Source organism: Palaemon carinicauda, chromosome 16 (genome assembly GCF_036898095.1).
Source record: "Palaemon carinicauda isolate YSFRI2023 chromosome 16, ASM3689809v2, whole genome shotgun sequence".
Taxonomy (NCBI): domain Eukaryota; kingdom Metazoa; phylum Arthropoda; class Malacostraca; order Decapoda; family Palaemonidae; genus Palaemon; species Palaemon carinicauda.
The window spans coordinates 6,375,488-6,401,127 of NC_090740.1; the positions used below are offsets into that span (position 1 = coordinate 6,375,488).

Here is a 25,640-nt window from a genome sequence, read left to right on the forward strand (position 1 = left end):
AAGTCTCTCCTCGCGTGATTCCCCTGAGGACGGAAAATCTTTGTCCGAAAGGGAAGGAGAGACAGTCTGGGGGAAAGAAAGAACCTGCCTCGAAGGCTTGCGTGGAGTCAGTTTTGCCCTTGGAGAAGTTACCGCATCTGGAACTCATCTTTTCCTCTTCAAATGGGTAGAAGCAGTTAAGGATCTGTGCCCCAATTCAGAGAAGACAGGCTTGAACGCCTGTGTTACGGCTCTGATCAGTGCACCGAACCAGGGCTGTTGACTGACAGACGCACTGTCAGGCATACCCCTTGAAGGGACAGGGATGGAAGGATCCCTGGGAGGAGTTCTCATCATTGGTGGGTTCGCCTGAAAAGGCTTTGGGATCCTGGACCCCTCTAGATGTTTCCCTTCTCTCACAATGCGCGCTGGTATGCGCTTGCGGGGAGGGGAATGAGGCGATGGCGACCTTGCCATTCGTAGTTCAGCAGTTTCGCGCGCGGGAGGATATTGACACTAACGCGAGGGGGAGTAATGGTGCTCGTGCGGGAGACTGCGGATGTGCGCGTGGGAGACTGATGGCGCACAGGAGCACGTGCGGGAGACTGTGGGCGCATAGGAGCGCTTGCGGGAGACTGTGGGCGCATAGGAGCGCGTGCGGGAGACTGTTGGCGCACACGCGCGCGCGGGAGAGTATTCACGCTCGCAGGATCAAGGCGTTGAGTGAGCGGGCGGGCGCGCGGGCGAGATTTCGCGCGTGCCTGTACCAGTCGTAGGGCGCGTGCGCGGGCCCGCAGTTGAAGCCTGTGCTGCTTGTGGGCACGCGTCAGAATGTGAGCGTGAATCCGTAAGAGGATGGGCGAGTGTGCGCGGGGCGCGCGCGTATCCTCGCGGATGGGTGCGGGCGATGGTGAGCGCTGGAACGTAGGAGAAGTCACTCTAGTTGACTTCCCAGTAGCGCTCAGATCAGTAGATCGTGGGTGCACAGGAGAAATAACTGCTGGGCGTGAGCGCTGGCGCGCAGGAGAGCACCAGAGAGCGCTGCCGCGCAGGTGAGGGTTGGCGCGTATGCTTAAGCTCAGGCAAGGCCTGGTGCACAGGAGAACGTGGGAGCGTATGTGCACGAGTGCGTGCATAGCGCGTAGAAGAGCTGGGCTCCTGTTGGGATGTATGTGCGTGTTGGCGCATACGCCCTTGATGGCCTGTGTTAGGGTTTGTTGACAGGGCCTGACAAACTACTTTAAAGCGCTCGTCAGGTTTCGTTGGCGCATAGCACGTATCTGGTTGGAGCGCCTTAGCGTGCTCAGATGAAACCTTGCTAGGTTTATATAAGAACGGTGATGGCAGGTCTGTCGGGTGGAAGGTCATAGTGTCCTTTAAAAGGACGACCTTTCACTGAAGGAGATCGCGAACGATCTGCAGAAAGGTCCAGGACCAATGCAGGAACAGTGATCGGTGATCGATGTCGAGGCTCCTCTGCGGGAGACTGCATCGAAGATGTTGAACCGAAGAGGCGCCTCCTTACCGCAGGTGAAGGAAGGCCTCTCTGGCGAAGAGGAAGGCGAGCCTTGTGATGAATGCGCCCTCTGGGGGACGTAGGGTCAGCGAGCTGACCTTCTGCAGTCCTCCGAAGTGAACTCCCCCGAGGGGAAGAAACACTAGCAGGAGAGACTGTTGGACTTAGTTTCTCCCTCGATGGTTGAACAGGAACGGGAGAAACTAAGCCGTCAGCTACCGTAGGGTTTGAAGAGGCAGAGGTGATGGGTGATACCGCATTGGATACCTCTGACACCACAACGTCGATAAGAGACAGAGGATCAACCTCTGTTGGTGATGGCGATTGCTTGACAGTGGCACCCAATCGGATGTAGTCAAGTAAAACCTCCTTGGAGGGTGACCCCTCAAGCCCCAAGCTGAAAAAGGGGGATTAGTGACATATCTTCCCCCGGGAGGAGAGGTGGAGCTGCTTCACTAGGGGAAGCAACGGAGTTTGGTAAACAGTACATCGGTCTACGCTACCACTCGACGGTCTCTCGAAAGAGACTGATCGAGTGGGAGCTTCGGAGGAGGTTTGGGCAACGGAAGAAGAGACCTTGGGTTTTTCTCCTTTCAAAGAAACCTTCGAAGGAGAAATATCCGGTTTGGACTTCTTCCGTCGTCGCGAAAACCTCTCCCACTGGGAAGCAGACCACTCCCTACACCTATTATTGCTATCACACCGTTGGCCCCTACAGGAAGGGCAAAGGGCGTGAGGATCGGCCTCGACCGCCGACATAAATGTTCCACAGGGGCGGTCGGGAAACCCAGGGCAGGTGCGCATATTCGCAGAGGCCAACTTCACACACAAAACTAGAAAAAAAAAGCAAAAAAGCATTAAATGGCTGCCAAATGACGGGAAGGATGAAAGTGGACACATCCGACTACCATCCGAGCCGAGAGCAAAGTGAGTTCACGCACAGGTGTGAGAGGGGGTGGGGGTTAGCAAGCTACCCTCCCCTACCCCCCCTAAGTAGCAGTGTGGGTAGTAAACACTCGTTAAAAATTAATGGCTCATCATTTCAGCTACACCGAAAGTAATACCCCTATTAAATAGCGTGGTTTGTATTCCGGTTATGGAACAAAAAGGCTTTTTCATAAGAGGATTTCTATATTCTATGTTTGCTGTACAACAAGTCTCAACAAGAAAATTTGGTCAGTACAACTTCTACCTTTTCTAAATTCTGCCTTTCATCTCTCTAGTCTCTTTAGAATAAGCATGCTATATATTTGCAAGACAACTGACGTAAGTGTGATGCTCTGTAATTATTGCAATCAGTCAGGTATTCCTTTTTTGTCATTTTCACCAACACTCCTAATTCCCATTCATTAGGTTTTGCCTTTTCATTCTAGAAAATAAATCTTGTGAGTATTCTGGGGATCACTTCATTTTCAGCCAGTATCATCTCAGCCGTGATTCTATCATAACCAGGGGCTTCCCATCTCCTGAGTTTTTTAATGACAGCTTCAATTTCAAACACACATGGGCCCATCAAAGTCTTCATTAGCTTCAGGTATATCAATCAAATTATTCCCTTCGTATCTCCTATTCGTGACTTCAAGTGTTCCATCCACCTAAAGATTTCAAAATTTTCCCATTTTCTTTTGCTTCTTGTAAATGTGTCACCTTGGGAAATAGAGCTTTGAGTTTTGAAGTCAATATTACCCCTCCTCTTGATACTATGAGTCAGTGGGGAGGAGGGGAAGATAGAAATAAATTTTTTTTCTTAAAATTTGAATTATTTCTGAGAATCTCCCCAATGTTCATATTGCTGACTCCCACACTCTATTAGAGGTGGGACGCAATTGAAGGAAGGCGAGGGATAAATTTTAGTACAAGCAATACAATGAGGTTACAGTTACAAACCTGTCTGGCTTACATTGATAAACCGTATAAATTACAGTTTGATATACGGGATTCCAGATTATTTACTCAAGTACGGTAATTAAAAATACAGTACAGTATTATCAATTGGCTTTCCAAGATATTTTACAAACATCTACTTAGTATGCCCTTGAGTTGCTGCTAGAAACTTTCTCAAGAAAGATCTCTACAAAATATTAGGGAAGTAGCGGCACTCCTGATATGCACCTTTACTCATGAGCATTGATGATTTTTGGATAAAATCTTAACAAGGAATATCAGAGCATATTGGGCTAGCGGGCAATTATCGACCCACAGCCCACAGAACAAATCTACACACACTACCACCATCACCTTGTTTTGTCAAAATACAACTATATGGCTTTACTAGACTAAAAACTATTCTCTACTGAACTGTCTTCATACAGTTTTAGTGAGGGAATGTGCAAAAATTGAGGCGGACTAAGTCTGAAAGGCATTTTGCCCTTGAAGTTAAAAAAATCACGTATTCGCGGTTTCACATCAAGTATCCGTGGATTCTCATTTTTCGCGCCTATCTCGGTTATCCAACCACCACGAATAAGGAGGCCCGACTATGTCAGCCCTCAGTCTTTGCGAGTTCTATCTTTGTGTATTCAATCATTCGTGATACAGAGAACTGTATCCCTTATAAAGTACTGTATAAAAGAATGTTTTTGCAGTTTCGCAATAAGTACTCCTGTAGCCCGATAATTTCAAACCGACTGTGCTCCTTTGCACCCAGCATTATTCTTATAAGTTCCCTCTTCACACAGCACAACATCCTATCTCTCACTCACTCAGCCTCAGTCTTGCATAGTCTCTCCTAGCGTGTCCATCTCCAGCTTTGGTCCTTTATGTGCAGAATCACGTTTTGATGTAGAAAAAATTAATGTAAAAAACCTCTACATATCCGATGTGCTTATAGTGATTTGGGTATAAAATGTGATATGTACATTACGCTAACCACGGTCCAAACAGTCAACGGCTCAGAGCTTCATACGTAAATGGTTAGTACTGTAGTGTTGTACTGATACTCTTACTTTAATTTTTATTTTGTTAAGTGTATTCATTTTGTAGTACAGTACTCTAGTGTTATTGCTATATTAACTACTGTACAGTACTGTATACGAAATACATTCATACATATACCAAGGCACTTTCCCCTATTTTGGGTGTAGCCGACATCAAACAAATAAAAAAAAAGGAGACCTTTCCTCTCTACCTTTCTCCCAGCCTGACGAGGGACTCAACCGAGTTCGGCTGGTACTGTTAGGGTGCCACAGCCCACCCTCCCCCGTTATCCACCACAAATGAAGCTTCATAACGCTGAATCCCCTACTGCTGCTACCTCCGCAGTCATCCAAGGTGACCGGAGGAAGCAGCAGGGCCTACCGGCACTGCGTCACAATCACTCGCCATTTATTTCCATTTCTAGCACACTCTCTTACCTCTCTCACATCTATCCTCTTGTCACCCAGAGCTTTCTTCACTCCATCCATCCACCCAAACCTTGGCCTTCCTCTTGTACTTCTCCCATCAACTCTTGCATTCATCACCTTCTTTAGCAGACAACCATTTTCCATTCTCTCAACACATTCATATCCAATCTAGCTGCTAACTCATTTCTTACACCTGGTCTCACCCTCACTACTTCGTTCCTAACCCTATCTACTCGAAATACACCAGCCATACTCCTTAGACACTTAATTTCAAACATTCAATTTCTGTCTCTCTGCCACTTTCATTCCCCACAACTCTGATCCATACATCACAGTTGGTACAATCACTTCCTCATACAAAACTCTCTTTACATTCATGCCCAACCCTCTATTCTTTACCACTCCCTTCACTGCCCCAACACTTTGCATCCTTCATTCACTCTCTGATGTACATCTCCTTCCACTCCACCATTTGCTGCAACAACAGACCCCAAGTACTTAAACTGATCCACATCCTCAAGTAACTCTCCATTCAACATATCATTCAACCCCGCACCACCTTCCCTTCTCGTACATCTCATAACCTTACTCTTACCCACATTAACTCTCAACTTCCTTTTCTCACATACCCTTCCAAATTCTGTCACTAATCGACCAAGCTTCTCTTCTCACACTGAGGGACCTGGGGGAACCCAAACATAGAATAAGGCAATAAGGTAAGGTGCATCTGCAGCCAGTACAGTATCATCTGCAAACAACAACTGATTTACCTCCCATTCATGATCATTCTCATCTACCAGTTTTAATCCTCATCCAAGCACTTAAGCATTCACCTCTCTCACCACTCCATTAACATACAAGTTAAACATCCATGGCGACATCACACATTCCTGTCTCAGCCCCACTCTCACAAGAAACCAATCGCTCACTTCATTTACTATCCTAACACATGCTTTACTACCTTTGTAAAAACTTTTCACTGCTTGCAACATCCTTCTACCAATTCCATATAACCTCATCACATTCCACATCGCTTCCCTATCAACTCTATCATACGCTTTCTCCAGATCCATAAACGCATCATACACCTTCTCACCTTTTGCTAAATATTTCTCGCATATCTGCCTACCTGTAAAAATCTGATTCATACATTCCCTACCTCTCCTAAAATCCCCCTGTACTTCTAAGATTGCATTCTCTGTTTTATCCTTAATCCTATTAATCAGTACTCTACAATACACTTTTCCAACCACACTCAACAAACTAATACCCCTTGAATTACAACACTCATGCACATCTCCCTTACCTTTATATAGCGGTACAATACATGCATACATGCATAAACCCAATCTACTGGTACCATTGACAACACAAAACACATATCAAACAATCTCACCAACCATTCAAGTACAGTCACAACCCCTTCCGTCAACATCTCAGCTCTCACACCATCCATACCAGGTGCTTTTCCTACTATCGTTCCATCTAGTGCTCTCCTCCGTCCTCTCTTGTAATCTCTCTCTCATTCTCATCTCCCATCACTGGCACCTCAACACCTGCAACAGCAATTATATCTGCCTCCCTATTATCCTCAACATTCGGTAAACTTTCAAGATATTCCACCCACCTTTTCCTTGCCTCCTCTCCTTTTAACAACCTTCCATTCCCATCTTTCACTGTCTCTTTAATTCTCGAACCAGCCTTCCTAACTCTCTTCACGTCTTTCCAAAACTTCTTATTCTCTTCATATGAATGACCCAATCCCTGACCCCATCTCAGGTCAGCCGCCCTCTTTGCCTCAGTTACCTCGCGGTTTACTTCCACATTTTTCTCTCTATATCTTTCATACTTCTCTACACTATTACTCTGCAGCCATTCTTCAAATGCCCTCTTTTTCTCTTCCACTTTTACCTTCACTCCTTCACTCCACCATTCACTGCCTTTCCTCATGCTGCCTCCAACAAACTTCTTGCCACACACATCACTTGCAATCCCAACAACATTTTCTTTTACTAACTTCCACTCCTCCTCTAAATTACCAGTTTCTCTTACTTTAACTCTGTCATATGCCATTTTCAACCTTTCTTGATATTCACTTTTTACCTCCGGTTTTATTAACTCTTGTACCCTCCTAGCTCCCTTTTACATACCCCCCCACTCTATTCCCTCACTCTTTTGCTAAAACTAATTTTCCTTCCACCAAAAAATGATCAGACATACCGTTAGCAATACCACTAACCACGTGCATGTCTTTCAATCTTACTCTTACGTACATGAGTGTACTTGTACTGTACACTTGCTGAGATGTGTTCATACCATAATACAATACTTACACTGAGATAGAAATCAGGTAGTACATTAGGTCACTTAATTGTATCATTCAATTGCGCAAAGGCAATGAGCAGTGAGTTGTTAGGTTAGGAGCTTACCCACCCTAGGCCACCAAGTATTCGCCTGTCTCTGTTATCTAACCCCCCGACACCCCGGAATAAGGATGGCTCACTGTACTACCTTGTTTAAATTTTAAGGAGCTATTCCAGCTTTGCTGAAGTTATACTCCTATTAAAGATCAAAAGTTTGTATTGTGTAGGAACAGATAAATATGTGATAAAAATACCTAAGAAATATATGTATAGTGCATATTCCAAACATAATAAACACAATACTGTACTAGTAACTACACTACTTGGGTACTCACCGTCGTTACTCTGTAGTTCAATGGTTTTCAATGGGGGGTCTGCGAAGTACACAAGGTTGTCTTCTGTAAAAAATTCAGGTTTGTGAGAAGTTGTGGAAAATCACTAAAATATTGAAAACATCAATAAATAAAATATGAATAACTCGAAAATAACAAATTTGGAAGTAATTTGTATTCTTCCTAGCATACAAACCGGAAGCTATTTATAGGGGTATTACTTTTGTCGTACCTGAAAGACCAGCCATGATAATTTTTAGTGAGGGACTGGCTACCCAGCTCACTCACACCTCTCGGCTGAATAACCATTTTGCTATATGGCAGGACTTCTCGTTGGACAGGGTGGCGGGCCAATTTGTATAAATATCTTCAGGTTTGTATGCTAGGAAAAATACAAATTACTTCCAAATTTGTTATTTGTTCCAGCGCAAATACAAACCCTCTACTATTTATAGGGGTGACTTACTCTTAGGATGGAGGAAGTCCTCACCAACTGGCCTTGGTCATGACCCAGGGTTCCCTCTATTTCGATCTGTGATCGATAGTAGAAGGAACCCTACCTTCGCTAAAATCAAGTGCCGATATGAGGTAATGCACTGATAGCGGCCTGAAGAAGCTTGTCTGTGAGTGAAACTGACAGTGTGGCTTGTCTTTAACATAGGAACTTGAGTACAAAACCTAGAGTTTTTAAGATTTACCCAATACCCTCCCTCAATAAGGTATTGGGGACTCAACGAGTATCATTCTATACTTAGGAGGCACAAGGGAAATGAGTTTTACCCACAGCGAGGTGAGGTCAGCTATGCTGAGGTTTGCGGAGCTGTTTTCCCCAAAGAGGAGAAGGTGAAAGGAAGAAAGGAGCCAGTCATGCTTATTCATTCACCCCAGACTAACCTGGGTAATCTCATCCCTCAACCCTCTGCTACTTGTCCATCAAGGAGCTTGAGGTGTTTAGACCATTTGTTGCGAGACAACCACAGGACTGATGGAAAAGGTATCCACGTTCCTGTGGGTTAGGTCTTTGCAGGTAGTGGGCAGTGAAGATCGATTGAAGTTTCCACACACCTGCTTGCAGTACCTGCGCCACAGAGTAGTTTCTTGAACGCCAGGGACATAAGCAACGCCACTGACGTCATGAGCTCTGGGTCATAGGATGGAGGAAGGTCTGGATTGAGAGCAAACTCAATAGCCTTCCAATCCAGGAGGGAAATGAAAACCTTGTGACCCTCCTCTTGACCTTCCCCGTGCTGGTCAACAGTACTGACACACGGGGGCGAGCTTGTCGTTCTCTTAGAGTAGGAGATGTCAGAAGATTGATCATACAACTCACTAACTCTCTTGGCCGGAGCCAAAGTGAGTAGAAAAGCCGTCTTCCATGTAAGGAAGCGATTTGTTTCCTGGAATAAAGACACGTAGAGAGGGGCCTTCAGGGACTGAAAGACCGGAACCACATTCCCAGGAGGAGGTTCAGATCCGACAGGGAAAAAGTTATATCAAACTTTGTATGAGTAAAGGCATCGTATGGAGAGATCCCCCTTCCACGACATCAGACAGAAAAGAGCGAACACTTCGCCTGGAAGACTGGCGCTGAAAAGCGTCTGAGGTGTCTAGACATCTTTTCCTCCCATGGTTTGCCTCTCCTCTTTGTGGGAGGGGATAGCCAACGTTCATACACAGACAAGGTTGTCTGGTTCCCTGTGGACGGGATTTGTAACATTCGTAAACGTAATGTAAAGATGTCCATATTGTTGGTAACTGCTATCGTTCAAATACATAAGCTAACACTGCTCCTTTGGGACTAAATGCTTGAGATAACCCTGTAAGGGTAAAATAAAATACTTCAGAAACCTATCGTGAAAACGATAAGTGGTTGTGCCCAAAGTACAATGACGGGATGCGACTGACTCAATCAAACGGTAGAACCCGAGTTTATGACAATAAATCTCACAGATTTGTCTTGGAGAAACCACATGCTTCAGGAAGGAGGTCTTACAGCCTTTATGAAGTTATAACAACACCTGTTGAAGGGTGGGTGGTCTTTTTGTCGATGTCACTTCGTCCACGTCTTTTTGTCCAATGTCTTTTCGTCCGATGGACATTTGGTCCAATTTCTAAAAAAACAAATGCTTGAAGGGATTGTTATAACAATTTACTTCACTTCTTTGTTAAAAGTTTATACCTTATCAGTTTTTGTGATAAGTAATATGCTTATTTTCTAATTACTCCATTAGTCATGCTTAACATTCTCTTTCTCCTTCTCTCTCTTCCATTAGTCATGCTTAACATTCTCTTTCTCCTTCTCTCTCTTTAGTATGGTACTACCGTACTGTATATATAGTGTGCTGCAAGTTTAGTACTTTAGTTCCTGAATCTGCCCATCCCAAAATGGCAAAGTTCAAACAATGAACGAAGGAGAAAAGAAAAGTAAAACGTTCAGCGGGTGGATCACATTTGAACATTTGGAAATTTATTGAAACCTTGAAGAAAGAAGGATTTATTCAAGGTAAAATAACTCAAATACTTCGAGGAGATCCGTCAAATTCTTGTTCACGATATCATAAAATCACCAAACGTCTCAAAAGATTAGTAACTGGATATGAGTCAATGAGGAAAACGGTTTTTTTTAAGGATGTGTCATATAATTTGCACCAATTTCACTCCTATACTTTAGAGTTTGGCAATTGATTATATTATTATAAACAACAAGGGACAAAGTCCTTATAAGTTTTAATTTTCTATTGAGGAAGTCATGAATTGGCTAGGGTTTTTCTTTTTTCTTTTATGGCTTGAAACAATTTAAAATTGGACCAAAAGTCCATTGGATGAAAAGACATTGGACAAAAAGACATGGACGAAGTGACATCGGACGAAAATTCGGTACACGCTGTTGAAGATATGAAAAACTTCTCAGGAACGAGAGTCTCCCGAAAAAGGGGGAAGTCTCGTATGTGGGGGTTTGCTTCAACAAGATTATACATTACATTGCCTTCGACTGCTTTCCCGTATGGGATTGCCATCAAACCCTTTCTCGCTAGCGAGAGAAACTACCATCTAATGCCGGCAAGACCTGCCAGGGGAAATGAAGTGGAATGTGAAAATTTTCCTGCTAGCTTACGTCCCATGCTGTTGAGGGTTTCTCGATGACAAGAGAGGATCATGAGCCGCTTGCTAACCCAACCACTAGAAGTGGGAGGGTGGAGGGAAGATGACAGTAGTTTGTTCAAAAACAAAAGGATCAGAGCTGGCAAGACCAGCCTAGCTTTCACAGAGTAATCAGCTGGGGGTGTAGTGTGACATAACAAGTCACTCTATACTGGAAGACCAATCCTGCAGGGGAAGGAGGGGGGTCGACAATAGAGCTTTCAGAGAAAACTCTGGATCACGGGAACCGAGAGATTCGGCGCTGCGAGAGCCTACAGCTTCTGAATCTATAACATGAGACCCTAAGGGAACGTGAATCCATTTCCCGCGACCCTAGGGGATCGTGAATCCATCTCGCGAGACCCTGAGGGATCGTAAATCTATTTCTCGCGACCCTAAAGGATCGTGAATCTATTTCTCGCGACCCTAAGGGATCGTAAATCTATTTCTCATGACCCTAAAGTATCGTGAATCTATTTCTCGCAACCCTAAGGGATCGTGAATCTATTTCTCGCAACCCTAAAGGATCATGAATCTATTTCTCGCGACCCTAAGGGATCAGAAATCTATTTCTCGGGACTCTAATGGATCGTAAATCTATTTCACGCGACCCTAAGGGATCATCGTGACGAGAACCCGCAAGAACACTGTTACCGATTCCTGATGGAATCCTCAGGAATTGTGTTGTGTTAACTCGCAGGGTTCACGAGACGAGACGCATGACAAGACCCCGAAGGAACTACGTAATTGTTACCTAGAGGGAGAAGGCATCCCTCAGGCAATGTGTCGTGTGAACCCTGTTTAATGAGAATCCGAAGATTCTCCGCGGTCATGAGAGCCCGAGGGTTCAGCGTGAAGAGTCTAAAAACTCTGTCATGAGACCGTGACCGCGCCAACCCAAAGGATTCCCAGGGCAAGAAGGAGAGGACTCCCAGCTACGGGGACCCAAAGGTCCAGCATAATGCCCGGAACAAGAGCAGGCTCAGTGTAACCCATACTACGAGACCCCGCATGATCAGCACAACAGGAAACCGAGGTTTCTCAGCCAAGGGAGCCCGAGGATTCAGCGTGACGAGAGGTACAAGATCCACAGAGCTCAGCATAACCAAGGTTGCGAGACCCCTTCAACGCAACAGAAAACATAAGTTTCCCTGCCACGAGAGCCCGAGGGCTCAACGTGACAAGACGCACGAGAGCCCAAGGGCTCAACGTAACAAGAGGCACGAGAGCCTGAGGGCTCAGCGTAACCAAGGTTGCGAAATCCTTCGGGGTCTCGCAACCTTGGTTACGCTGAGCTCTCTGGTTCTTGCACCTCTCGTCACACTGAGTCCTTGGGCTCCCGTGGCTGGGAAACCTCGGTTTCCTGTTGCGCTGATCCTGCGGGGTCTTGTAACATGGGTTACACTGAGCCTGCGGGCTCTTGTTCCGGGCGCTATGCTGCACCTTTGGGTTCCCGTAGCTGGGAGTCCTCTCCTTCTTGCCCTGCGAATCCTTCGGGTTGGCGCGGTCCCGCTCTCATGACAAGAGTTTTTAGACTCTTCACGCTGAACCCTCGGGCTCTCATGACCGCGGTTATGCCGAGTTGGTTGATTCACATAGCAGAGAATTTTTGGATTCTCATCGTGTGAACCCTAAACAACACACCGACTGGTTCAGCACAACCGCACGAACCCAAAGGATTCATGCTCCCATCTCGAGAAACAGAAGGTTCAGTGTAGCGTCCGGCACGAGAGCAAAGCTTCTCTTCAGCGTCTGCAACCAGTACAGTATCCTCCGCAAACAACTGATTGACCTCCCATTCATGGTCATTCTCGTCTACCAGTTTTAATCCTCGTCCAAGCACTCAAGCATTCACCTCTCTCACCACTCCATCAACATACAAGTTAAAACATCCATGGCGACATCACACATTACTGTCTCAGCCCCACTCTCACCAGAAACCAATCGCTCGCTTCATTTCCTATCCTAACACATGCTTTACTACCTTTTTAGAAACTTTTCACTGCTTGCAACATCCTTCCACCAATTCCATATAACCTCATCACATTCCATATCGCTTCCCCATCAACTCTATCATACGCTTTCTCTAGATCCATACACGCATCATACACCTCCTTACCTCTTGCTAAATATTTCTCGCATATCTACCTAACTGTAAAAATCTGATTCATACATCCCCTACCTCTTCTAAAACCACCCTGTACTTCAAAGATTGCATTCTCTGTTTTATCCTTAATCCTATTAATCAGTACTCTACCATACACTTTTCCAACCACACTCAACAAACTAATACCCCTTGAATTACAACACTCATGCACATCTCCCTTACCCTTATTTAGTGGTACAATACATGCGCAAACCCAATCTACTGGCACCATTGACAACACAAAACACATATCAAACAATCTCACCAACCATTCTAGTACAGTCACACTCCCTTCCTTCAACATCTCAGCTCTCACACCATCAATACCAGGTGCTTTTCCTACTCTCGTTTCATCTAGTGCTCTCCTCACTTCCTTTCTTGTAATCTCTCTCATTCTCATCTCCCATCACTAGCACCTCAACACCTGCAACAGCAATTATATCTGCCTCCCTATTATCCTGAACAGTCAGTAAACTTTCAAGATATTCCACCTAGCTTTTCCTTGTCTCCTCTCCTTTTAACAACCTTCCATTCCCATCTTTCACTGTCTCTTTAACCCTGGAACGGTACGGTGGGTCGTCCGCGACCCCGAGCGTCAAAAAAAGAGAGGTTTTTCTCACGTGACTCACCCCCGTGACTGAATTTGTGGGTGATCGACCTGCAGTAGGTGTCTCGCCTACACGCTCTAGTAGTGTCCAGATGTGCATTGCTGTATCTGTACTCCTTCCCCGATTTCTGAGACGCGTCGGGGTCGAGCGCGACCGAGTTTACCCTTCTAAGGTAATTTGCATAATTATCAAAGTTATTACGTATTATGAAATTGTCATAGAATGGTGCAACTTATATAGGTTATCAGTTGTGGAAAGTCTTGGTGGATTGTTTGGCTACCATGTGCATGATTTTTTTTTTAGTTAAAATGTCGTTCATCACCACGAGGACCATTTTACCGCGAGTGCCCCTTTTTCAATTTTTTTTCATTTTTTTGCCAAGTCATTTTTCCGTAAGATATTGCCAAATAGTGTCGTAAAACTTTTGCTTTTTTAGTGTTGGAAAGTGTGTCTAGATGATCTGGCTACCCATGCGTGACTTTGTTTTTGTCAGATACGACGTAGTTATTGGTATATGGGGTATTTAATTGCGGTTGCCAATTTCTGTTTTTTTTCAATATTTGTAAAAATTTACTACGTAGTAAGGAATTGCCGTATATTATTGATTTTTTTTTCATGTTTATTTGTTAGAAAGTGTGCCTTGATGGTTGGGCTAACACGTGCATGTCTTTTTTCTTTTCTGAGATGCCGTATATTAGAATGTTGGCCATTTTTCCGCGAGTGCCCCTTTTTATTTGTTTTGCATTTTTTGCTTAGTCATGTTACCGTAAGGAATTGGCAAGTAGTGTCGCAAAACTTATATTTTTATAGTGTTGGAAAGTGTTTCTAGATGATCTGGCTACCCATGCCTATCTTTATTTTTTAGCCAGATATGGCGTATATATAGGTGTGTTTGATTTTCCTGTAATTGCCATTTTTTCGTTTTTTCCCATTTCTTTCAAAATTACTACGTACTAAGGAACTATCACAGAGTAATGATTAATTTACATGTTTATTTGTCGGAAAATGTTCCTTGATGGTTTGCCTAGCACGTGGCTGAAATTTTTTTTTTTCTGAAATGCCGTATAATAGAATGTTGGCCATTTTTCCGCCAGTGCCCTTTTTATTTGTTTTGCATTTTTTTGCTTAGTCATGTTACCGTAAGTAATTGGCAAGTAGTGTCGCAAAACTTGTATTTTTATAGTGTTGGAAAGTGTTTCTAGATGATCTGGCTACCCATGCCTATCTTTTTTTTTAGCCAGATATGGCATATATATAGGTATTTGTTCGATTTTCCTGTGATTGCCATTTTTTCGTTTTTTCCCATTTCTTTCAAAATTACTACGTACTAAGGAACTATCACAGAGTAACGATTCATTTAGATGTTTATTTGTCGGAAAATGTGCCTTGATGGTTTGCCTAGCACGTGGCTGAAATTTTTTTTTTTTTCTGAAATTCCGTATATTAGAATGTTGGCCATTTTTCCGCGAGTGCCCCTTTTTATTTGTTTTGCATTTTTTTGCTTAGTCATGTTACCGTAAGGAATTGGCAAGTAGTGTCGCAAAACTTATATTTTTATAGTGTTGTAAAGTGTTTCTAGATGATCTGGTTACCCATGCCTATCTTTATTTTTAGCCAGATATGGCGTATATATAGGTATGTGTTCGATTTTCCTGCGATTGCCACTTTTTCGTTTTTTCTCATTTCTTTCAAAATTACTACGTACTAAGGAACTATCACAGAGTAATGATTCATTTAGATGTTTATTTGTCGGAAAATTTTGTTTACTTCTTTTTTGATTGAATATCATCAAATTTTTTTAGCTAAAATATTATGTTGTTTTACATTTTTTTTTTTCGATTTTATTTCCCTTCAAAAAACATTTTTTGGGTCAGAATTCTAATTTTATAGTCGTAAAATAATTGACAATCATCCAGCAATCCACCATACAATTTTTATGCATATCCAAGAATAATTAGATTAGTAAATAACACCTTGAAATTGACATACCCTTCCTGCATTTCAGGTGACAGATTAGGGAGTCTGAGTCAGTGTGGTTGGCGGCCATTTTGTGGACATATCCGAAGCGTAAGTTGCCCTATCTATATATATTCTTGTTCCCTATAGAATTTGTGATATTTTGGTATATTTTTACCTGCATAAATATCATATTATATATTAAATATATGTATTTTTTTACGAAATTTCTAAGTACTCAAAAAATGACCTTTAGATATGGCCCCTGATATAAATGTAATATACAAAATAATGAAGATTTTTTTACATATTTCTATTTTAGGATAACATATGTTTATTCCCTAAAAAAAATTAGCCACTTCTTATTTCATTTGGGTACCCCAAAAAATTCATGAAATTTGGACAAATTTTTTTGGCCAAAAAAAGTTACCCTTTTTTTCTCATTTCAGATCTTCACCTCCATGGGTCGGACTTCATCCAAAATACATCAAGATGTTTCCTAAACATTCAAGAATCAATTCCTAAAAGGATTTGTGTATATATGTATAAATTTTTTTTTTATGAATTTTTATGTAAGGTCTTTTTATTTTTCTACTTAATTTTTTAAAATATTTATAATAAATAGTTTTTCAGCAGATGAGTAGTATTTATCTTTACAGTAGTTTTAAGCATTCATTGAACTTTTTATTGGCAAAAAAAAAGGAGGTTACTGCAAAAACAGATTTTTCAAGAATTTTTTTTTGCGTCGGGGTCGCGCGCGACCGAGTATACCCTTAAAGGGGTGTCCGAGGAGCGTACCTATCCAGGGTTAATTCTCGAACCAGCCTTCCTAACTCTCTTTACTTCTTTCATAAACTACTCATTCTCTTCATATGAACGACCCAATCCCTGACCCCACCTCAGGTCAGCCGTCCTCTTTGCCTTAGTTACCTTGTGCTTTACTTCCACATTTTTCTCTCTATATCTTTCATACTTCTCTACACCATTACTCTGCAGCCATACTTCAAATGCCCTCTTTTTCTCGTCAACTTTTACCTTCACTCCTTCAGTCCACCATTCACTACCTTTCCTCATGCTGCCTCCAACAAACTTCTTACCACACACATCACTTGCAATCCCAACAACATTTTCTTTTACTAACTTCCACTCCACCTCTAAATTACCAGCTTCTCTTACTTTCACTCTGTCATATGCCATTTTCAACCTTTCTCGATATTCACTTTTTACCTTCGGTTTTATTAAATCTTGTACCCTCACTAGCTCCCTTTTATATCTCCCCCACTCTTTTGCTAAAACTGATTTTCCTTCCACCAAAAAATGATCAAACATACCATTAGCATTATCCCTAAACACGTGCATGTCTTTCAATCTTCCAAACATTCTTTTAGTTATCAACACATAATCCATTAACGCCCTTTCAACCACTCTTCCGTTTGCCACTCTTACCCATGTACAGTGAGCCCTCGCTACTTCGCGGTTCGACCATCGAGGATTCACCACTTCGCGGATTTTTTTCATAACCCATGTATATACATATATCGCGGATTTTCCGGAAATTTCGAAAATACCGCGATGTGACCGATGGTGCGAGATTGGAAAAAGTAAGGAAAATTGAATCATGATTAATTTTCAATATAAATGAAACTTTGAGGAGCAACAAAGATATCATTTGTTAGAGAGATAGAGAGAGGTAAGGAATGGGAGGTAGTGAAAAGTAGCCCACAGAGAGAGAGAGAGAGAGAGAGAGAGAGAGAGAGAGAGAGAGAGAGAGAGAGAGAGAGAGAGAGAGAGAGAGAGAGAGAGGGGGGGGTTTAAATGTAATAAACAAAAGAATTTGATAGGTTATAACACATTGGTGCTTATGTAATATCAACTGTATACTGTAGACGGTTTGAATAAGTTAAGAAATTGTATAAACGATACTTTGTTAGTGTATTCCTACAATCTCGAGCGGCAGCTAGATGTCAGCTGATCTAATCACAGCCAAAAGTAAAACAAAAAGAAGTCAACAATACTGGATTTTTAAAACACACCCGAAGTTTAAAAACAAAAGTACACGCTTTCTTAATGTGCAATTAACTATTTAAAGAGTAGCAATTTTCTAGAATAAGATGATGTTTCCCAAAAAATGTTATTTTGATTCTAAAATAAATTTTTGAATATACTTACCCGGTGATTATAATAGCTGCAGCTCTGCTGCTCGACAGAAAACTCTATGGAAAAAATCCGCCAGCGATCGCTATACAGGTAGGGGGTGTACTTCAACAGCGCCATCTGTCGTCCAGATACCCAGTACTCATTGTAAACAAAGAACTCAATTTTCTCCTCGGTCCACTGCGTCTCTATTGGGGAGGAAGGGAGGGTCCTTTAATTTATAATCACCGGGTAAGTATATTCAAAAATTTATTTTAGAATCAAAATAACATTTTTCAATATTTAACTTAGCCGGTGATTATAATAGCTGATTCACACCCAGGGGGGTGGGTAGAGACCAGCAATAAATGTTTACATCATTATGAGCTAAGGATTTTTTTATTTCATTTTAGAAGTTATCAAAATAACAAAAACAAAATAAATAGGTACCTGGTAAGGAAGTCGACTTGAACAATTACTCTGCCTTTTTAAGTACGTCTTCCTTACGGAGCCTCGCGATCCTCTTAGGATGCTGAGCGACCCCTAGGATCTGAAGTATGAAGGGTTGCAACCCATACCACAGGACCTCATCAAAACCTCTAATCTAGGCGCTTCTCAAGAAAAGAATTTGACCACCCGCCAAATCAACCAGGATGCGGAAGGCTTCTTAGCCTTCCGGACAACCCAAAAACAACAATAAAAAACATTTCAAGAGAAAGATTAAAAAAGGTTATGGAATTAGGGGATTGTAGTGGTTGAGCCCTCACCCACTACTGCACTCGCTGCTACGAATGGTCCCAGAGTGTAGCAGTCCTCGTAAAGAGACTGGACATCTTTAAGATAAAAAGACGTGAACACTGACTTGCTTCTCCAATAGGTTGCGTCCATTATACTTCGCAGAGATCTATTTTGTTTAAAGGCCACTGAAGTTGCGACAGCTCTGACTTCATGTGTCCTTACCTTCAGCAAAGCTTGGTCTTCCTCACTCAGATGTGAATGAGCTTCTCGTATTAACAGTCTGATAAAATAGGATAAAGCATTCTTTGACATAGGCAAAGATGGTTTCTTAACTGAACACCATAAAGCTTCTGACTGTCCTCGTAAAGGTTTAGTTCGTCTTAAATAGAACTTAAGAGCTCTCACAGGGCATAAGACTCTTTCTAGTTCATTTCCAACCATATTCAATAGGCTTGGAATATCGAACGATTTCGGCCAAGGACGAGAAGGTAGCTCGTTTTTGGCTAGAAAACCAAGTTGTAGAGAACATGTAGCCGTTTCAGATGAAAATCCGATGTTCCTGCTGAAGGCGTGAATCTCACTGACTCTTTTAGCTGTGGCTAAGCAAACCAGGAAAAGAGTCTTTAAGGTGAGATCTTTAAAGGAGGCTGATTGTAGCGGCTCGAACCTTTCTGACATGAGGAATCTTAGTACCACGTCTAAATTCCAACCCGGTGTAGCCAAACGACGCTCCTTCGTGGTCTCAAAAGACCTAAGGAGGTCCTGTAGATCTTTATTGTTGGAAAGATCTAAGCCTCTGTGACGGAAGACTGATGCCAACATGCTTCTGTAGCCCTTGATAGTGGGAGCAGAAAGAGATCGTTCTTTCCTCAGGTATAAAAGGAAGTCAGCTATTTGAGTTACAGAGGTACTGGTCGAGGATACAGATACTGACTTGCACCAGTTTCGGAAGACCTCCCACTTCGACTGGTAGACTCTAAGGGTGGATGTCCTCCTTGCTCTAGCAATCGCCCTGGCTGCCTCCTTCAAAAAGCCTCTAGCTCTCGAGAGTCTTTCGATAGTCTGAAGGCAGTCAGACGAAGAGCGTGGAGGCCTTGGTGTACCTTCTTTACGTGTGGCTGACGTAGAAGGTCCACCCTTAGAGGAAGAGTTCTGGGAACGTCCACTAGCCATCGAAGTACCTCGGTGAACCATTCTTTCGCGGGCCAGAGGGGAGCAACTAACGTCAACCTTGTCCCTTCGTGAGAGGCGAACTTCTGCAGTACCTTGTTGACAATCTTGAACGGGGGGAAGCATATAGGTCTAGATGTGACCAATCTAGGAGAAAGGCATCTATATGAACTGCTGCTGGGTCCGGGATTGGTGAGCAATATATTGGGAGCCTCTTGGTCATCGAGGTTGCGAAGAGATCTATGGTTGGCTGGCCCCATGTGGCCCAAAGTCTCTTGCACACATCCTTGTGTAGGGTCCATTCTGTTGGAATGATTTGTCCCTTCCGACTGAGGCAATCTGCCATGACATTCAAGTTGCCTTGGATGAACCTCGTTACTAGCGAAATGTTTTGACCTTTTGACCAGGTGAGGAGGTCCCTTGCGATCTCGTACAACGTCATAGAGTGGGTCCCTCCTTGCTTGGAGATGTACGCCAAAGCCGTGGTGTTGTCCGAGTTCACCTCCACCACTTTGCCTTGAAGGAGAGACTTGAAGCTTTTCAAGGCCAGATGAACTGCCAGTAGCTCCTTGCAGTTGATATGCATTGTCCTTTGACTCGAGTTCCAAGTTCCCGAGCATTCCCGACCGTCTATTGTCGCGCCCCAGCCCACGTCTGATGCGTCCGAGAAGAGAACGTGGTTGGGAGTCTGAACAGCCAGGGGCAGACCCTCTCTGAGGCTGATACTGTCCTTCCACCAAGTCAGGCAAGACTTCATCTTCTCGGAAATGGGGATCGAGACCGCTTCTAGCGTCTTGTCCTTTTTCCAGTAAACAGCTAGGTGATATTGAAGAGGACGGAGGTGTAGTCTTCCTAACGATACGAACTGTTCCAGGGATGATAGTGTCCCTATCAGACTCATCCACTGCCTGACTGAACATCGTTCCTTCTTCAGCATGTTCTGGATGCATAACTGGGCTTGGTTTGTTCTGGGGGCTGACGGAAAAGCCCAAAAAGCTAGACTGTGAATCTCCATCCCTAAATACACAATAGTTTGGGATGGGACCACTTGAGACTTTTCCAAATTGACAAGGAGACCCAATTCCTTGGTCAGATCTAGAGTCCACTTTAGATCCTTCAGACAGCGACGACTGGAAGAAGCTCTTAGAAGCCAGTCGTCCAAATAGAGGGAGGCTCGGATGTCCGCTAAATGCAGGAATTTGGCTACATTCCTCATCAGCCTCGTAAACACAAGAGGAGCTGTGCTTAGGCCAAAGCACAGGGCTTGAAACTGGTAGACAACCTTTTCGTAAACAAATCTCAGAAAAGGTTGGGAGTCTGGGTGGATGGGGACGTGGAAGTATGCGTCCCTTAGGTCTAAAGAGACCATCCAGTCTTCCCTTCTGACCGCTGCTAGAACGGACTTTGTGGTCTCCATGGAGAACGTCTGCTTTGTGACAAAGACATTCAGCGCACTGACGTCTAGCACCGGCCTCCACCCTCCTGTCTTCTTTGCCACTAAGAAGAGACGGTTGTAGAAGCCCGGGGATTTATGGTCCAGGACTTTGACTACCGCTCCCTTTTCTAGTAAGAGAGACACTTCCTGTTTCAATGCTCGTCTCTTGTCTTCCTCTCTGTACCTGGGAGAGAGATCGATGGGAGACGTTGCTAGAGGGGGTTTTCGTACAAACGGGATCTTGTACCCCTCTCTGAGCAACTTCACAGATTGTGCATCTGCGCCTCTCTTCTCCCAGGTCTGCCAGAAGTTCTTGAGTCTGGCTCCCACTGCTGTCTGAAGAAGCTGGTAGTCAGACTCTGCCTTTAAAGGACTTGGTTCGTTTCTTCTTTCCACGTCTCCCTTCGGCACGAGCACCTCCTCTGCTGGAGGCTCTGCCACGAAAGGGCGGTATAAATCGGGACGCTGGAGTGTCCATCCTTGGTCTAGCTGACAAGGTAGGCAAAGGGGTGGCTTTGCGAGCAGAGGACGCAACCAGATCATGAGTGTCCTTCTGTATCAAAGAAGCAGCAATCTCCTTAATCAAGTCCTCTGGAAAGAGGCACTTAGAAAGAGGAGCAAACAGAAGTTCTGATCTTTGGCAAGGTGTAACTCCAGCTGACAGGAAAGAGCAAAGGTTCTCACGCTTCTTGAGGACTCCGGACACGAACGATGCAGCAAGCTCATTAGACCCGTCACGTATGGCCTTGTCCATGCAGGACATGATGAGCAAGGAAGTCTCCTTCTCTGTCGGAGAGATCTTCCTGCTTAGAGCTCCCAGACACCAGTCTAAAAAGTTGAAGACCTCGAAGGCTCTAAATATCCCTTTCAAAAGGTGGTCTAGGTCCGAAGGTGACCAACATATTTTTGAGCGTCTCATGGCTAGCCTACGGGGAGAGTCTACAAGACTTGAGAAGTCGCCCTGGGCAGAGGCAGGAACTCCCAAGCCGAGAACTTCTCCCGTGGCATACCAGACGCTCGATCTAGAGGAGAGTCTAGCAGGGGGAAACGTAAAGGCTGTCTTCCCTAGACTCTTTTTGGACTGCATCCATTCTCCTATCACTCGTAAAGCTCTCTTGGACAAGCGTGCGAGGACGAGTCTTGTAAAGGCAGGCGAAGATGACGGCATACCTAAAACAAACTCTGACGGAGGAGAGCGCGGAGCCACAGATACAAACTGGTCCGGAAACATCTCTTTGAACAGAGCTAAAACCTTTCTAAAGTCCAAAGAGGGTTGCGTGGACTTAGGCTCGTCAAGATCCGAATGTGGTTCATCAACGTGAGCAGCACCATCATCATCCGAAAGTCCATCATCCGAGTATTGAGGAGGAAGTGGCAATGGAGTAGGTAACGGCTGGTTAGCTGAGTCCGGTCGCACGGGTGCATGCGTGACTGAGCCGGACGCAACGTCATGGAACTGTTGCCCAGTCTGTGAGCTGGCAACAACCATAGCAGCGCGGGGACGCACAGCGTCTACTCCAGACTGTCTAGCCTGATGTGGGTGAGCAGTGGCAACCACACTGGGTTGCGGAGGTTGACGCACCGCGTCAAAACAAAACAACTCTGACGGTTGTTGTACCTCGCGAACGTCAACGGAAGGTTCCGTGCGTCGCTGAACGTCAACATGCGGCTGGCAGGGTACACTGGAACGCATGGGTGGCGGAACTCTCTCAACTGGAGTGCGCAAGAAGGTCGCCTCAGCGTCCACAGGACGCACAACCGAGTGTGTGATTGGTTGTAGGCAAGAGGCTGTACTAGCTGGTGCAGCAGCAACCTTCTCCGCACGCAAGTCCTGCATCAGAGACGTTAATTGGGACTGCATGCTCTGCAGCAAAGACCACTTAGGGTCTGCAGGAGCAGGTGCGGCGACAGACGGTGTAACTGTCTGAGGCGGTACCGCTTTGCCTCTCTTAGGAGGTGAGCAGTCATCGGAAGACTGCAGCGAGTCCGAACTGACCCAGTGGCTACAGCTGGGCCGTTGGACTTGCGCGGAAGGGACCGACTTGCGCTTTAACGGTCGTGAGACCTTGGTCCATGGTTTCTTGCGAGAAACCTCTTCCGCAGACGAGGTATAAATGGGCTCTCTCGTCTTTGTGTGGCAGGGGCGATCTTGGGTAGATACGCCCGAAACCACAGAGGAAACGTCTGTTCGCTGATTAAAGCCTCTCGAACCCATTGGTCGTACGACATTGCTTCTCCCCTGGACTTGGGAGCTTGCAAGAGGTCCCGGACTAGGAGGACGACAGGCACGAACAGACGAACCCTCAAGCGCAACACTATCCACAACACTATCACTCACTTTATCACTTCCCACTGCACTTTTACACTTCAGCTCCTTGACGTCCGCCATGAGCTGGTTACGGTCACTAGCCAGGGACTCAACTCTCTCAACCAGAGCTTGGATGGCACGCATCATATCAGCCATCGAAGGTTCCTGAGTGCCAGAAGGGGGATTAGGAGCAACCACTACAGGGGAAGGAATAGGTTGTGGGGCATGAGGAGAGGAAAATTCAACAGAACGAGAGGAACTTCTCCTGACTCTATCTCTCTCTAGCCTACGTGTATATTTTTGGAATTCGATAAAATCGAATTCCGAAAGCCCAACGCATTCCTCGCATCGATCTTCCAATTGACAGGTTTTATCCCGACAATTGGAACAAACAGTGTGAGGATCGATAGAGGCCTTCGGAAGACGCCTTGAACAGTCCCTAGCATTACACTTCCTGAATTTTGGGACTTGAGAAGGGTCAGCCATTTTGAATTGGTCAAAGGGGAATTCAAAAACTATCCAAAGTCATCAACAAATAATCCGTAATCAAAAAAAGAATGCAAGGATTTATTGAAGAGAAAGCCTGCACAGCGAAAGCTCAAAACTAGAATAGTGTACTTCACCAAATAGTTGTGAAAACAAATCCAGTTAGCAACAGCGAATTAGTAGGTCTTGCCGGTAGCACGACAGAGAGAAAATTGCGTTCTTTGTTTACAATGAGTACTGGGTATCTGGACGACAGATGGCGCTGTTGAAGTATACCCCCTACCTGTATAGCGATCGCTGGCGGATTTTTTCCGTAGAGTTTTCTGTCGAGCAGCAGAGCTGCAGCTATTATAATCACCGGCTAAGTTAAATATTGAAAAATAGGGGTTTGCTGATGAAATCGGATGCCGTATTTTTAGCTATGATTGAAATGGATGTAGACTCGGCATAATTTTTTCGTTTCGTATTTAATTGACACTAAGAAAACCAATTTTAGTTTCTTCATCTAAATGTAAGTATTGTATAAGACGAGAGAGAGAGAGAGAGAGAGAGAGAGAGAGAGAGAGAGAGAGAGAGAGAGAGAGAGAGAGAGAGAGAGAGAGAGAGAGAGAGAGAGAGAGAGAGAATGAATCAGCTGTTGTAATCAAATGGCGTGTTTTTGTTTTGTGAGAATTTCATCGCCACGACTATAACAACAACATACTGTACTGAACTTTACAGTATTATACAGACTACTGTAATATGATAAAGTAAAATATTTGTAATCTATTTAATATGAAATGGGGCTTTTTTTTTTGTTTAAAATTTACATTTACGTATGTAAAACAACTCTCTCTCTCTCTCTCTCTCTCGTAAATTGTTTTCCTGCTTTGCTACGTATGTATGATTTTATATAGATACGGTAAATAATATTTGTAATAACATATTTTATAAAAGCTTTTACTGTAATATCATTATTTATCACTTTCATCATGCGCGTTAAATGCCTTCGTTTGTTTACTGAGCGTACTTTATGACGCCGTCGTTTCAGGCGGCCTCATAAAGAAAAACATTTCATTTGGAAGTCCTAAGAAAAATTAAGTAAAACATTGGTAATAACAAAATCAACATACTGTACTGAATAATCAATATAATCAATGCAAAAACTAACCTATACACAGATGTGTAAATGCGTTTGTTTCTTCATTATGATCAGAGATAAACGTAAACAAAACTGTGGTTGCTATTTTTTATCGTGCTTTTTGGCGTGTTTAGGAAACGCATGATATAAAGTCGCCTTTAATATTTGTGCCTGTTTTAGTTTAGGGTACTGTAGTACATGCATTACATGCATTAAGTGTTCTGTACATTAAAGGGTAGTTTGTTAACAGTACTACGTACAAGGGAAGGTTTTAAAAGTCTGAATATACATGTTAAATAAATAGGTAAATATGGTGTCACTACTTCGCGGATTTTCACCTATCGCGGTCGGGTCTGGAACCTATCTACCGCGATAAACGAGGGTTCACTGTATACTTGTTTTTATCTTTCTTTTTGAAAAAGCTAGAACTTATCACCATTTCTTACCCAACACATATCTACCAGTCTCTCACCACTCTCATTTTCACCGTGTACGCCATACTTCCCAATGACACCTTCTACCTCTCCAGCGCCCACTCTAGCACTTAAGTCACGATATAGGCTACCGTATTTCAAATAGTACTGTATATACAGGCTATGTGTGCGGTCAGTTCAAATGGCAATAGTTGATCTGCTGATAACAGCGAACTCTTACGAGTGTTACCTTAGCTAATTAAGTTGTACTGTAGTGATAGTACTCTACATATATTAGAGAAATATACACTACTGTATCAGTGAGTTATATTTGATAAGAACAACAGTGTTTTGTTATCACAGCACATTAATTACATATAAGTGTGGCAATAAATTGTGTTGTGTGTACAGTGAGCCCTCGCTACTTCACGGTTCGACCATCGCGGATTCAC

General features: G+C 43.8%; 1 protein-coding gene across 4 annotated transcripts in view; it reads right to left on the bottom strand.

The window, feature by feature from the left end:
• The window catches only part of LOC137655650 (golgin subfamily A member 6-like protein 22), a 107,881-nt gene that overhangs the window by 9,214 nt on the left and 73,027 nt on the right, over positions 1 to 25,640 (bottom strand). For 2 of the 4 annotated variants that reach the window (XM_068389588.1, XM_068389587.1), the window contains exon 4: positions 7,538 to 7,600. The exons of the other annotated variants lie outside the window; for them this stretch is intronic. In XM_068389588.1, the coding sequence (XP_068245689.1) occupies positions 7,538 to 7,600 (63 nt within the window). The remainder of the gene's footprint in view (positions 1 to 7,537; positions 7,601 to 25,640) is intronic. 4 annotated transcript variants of the gene reach the window in all.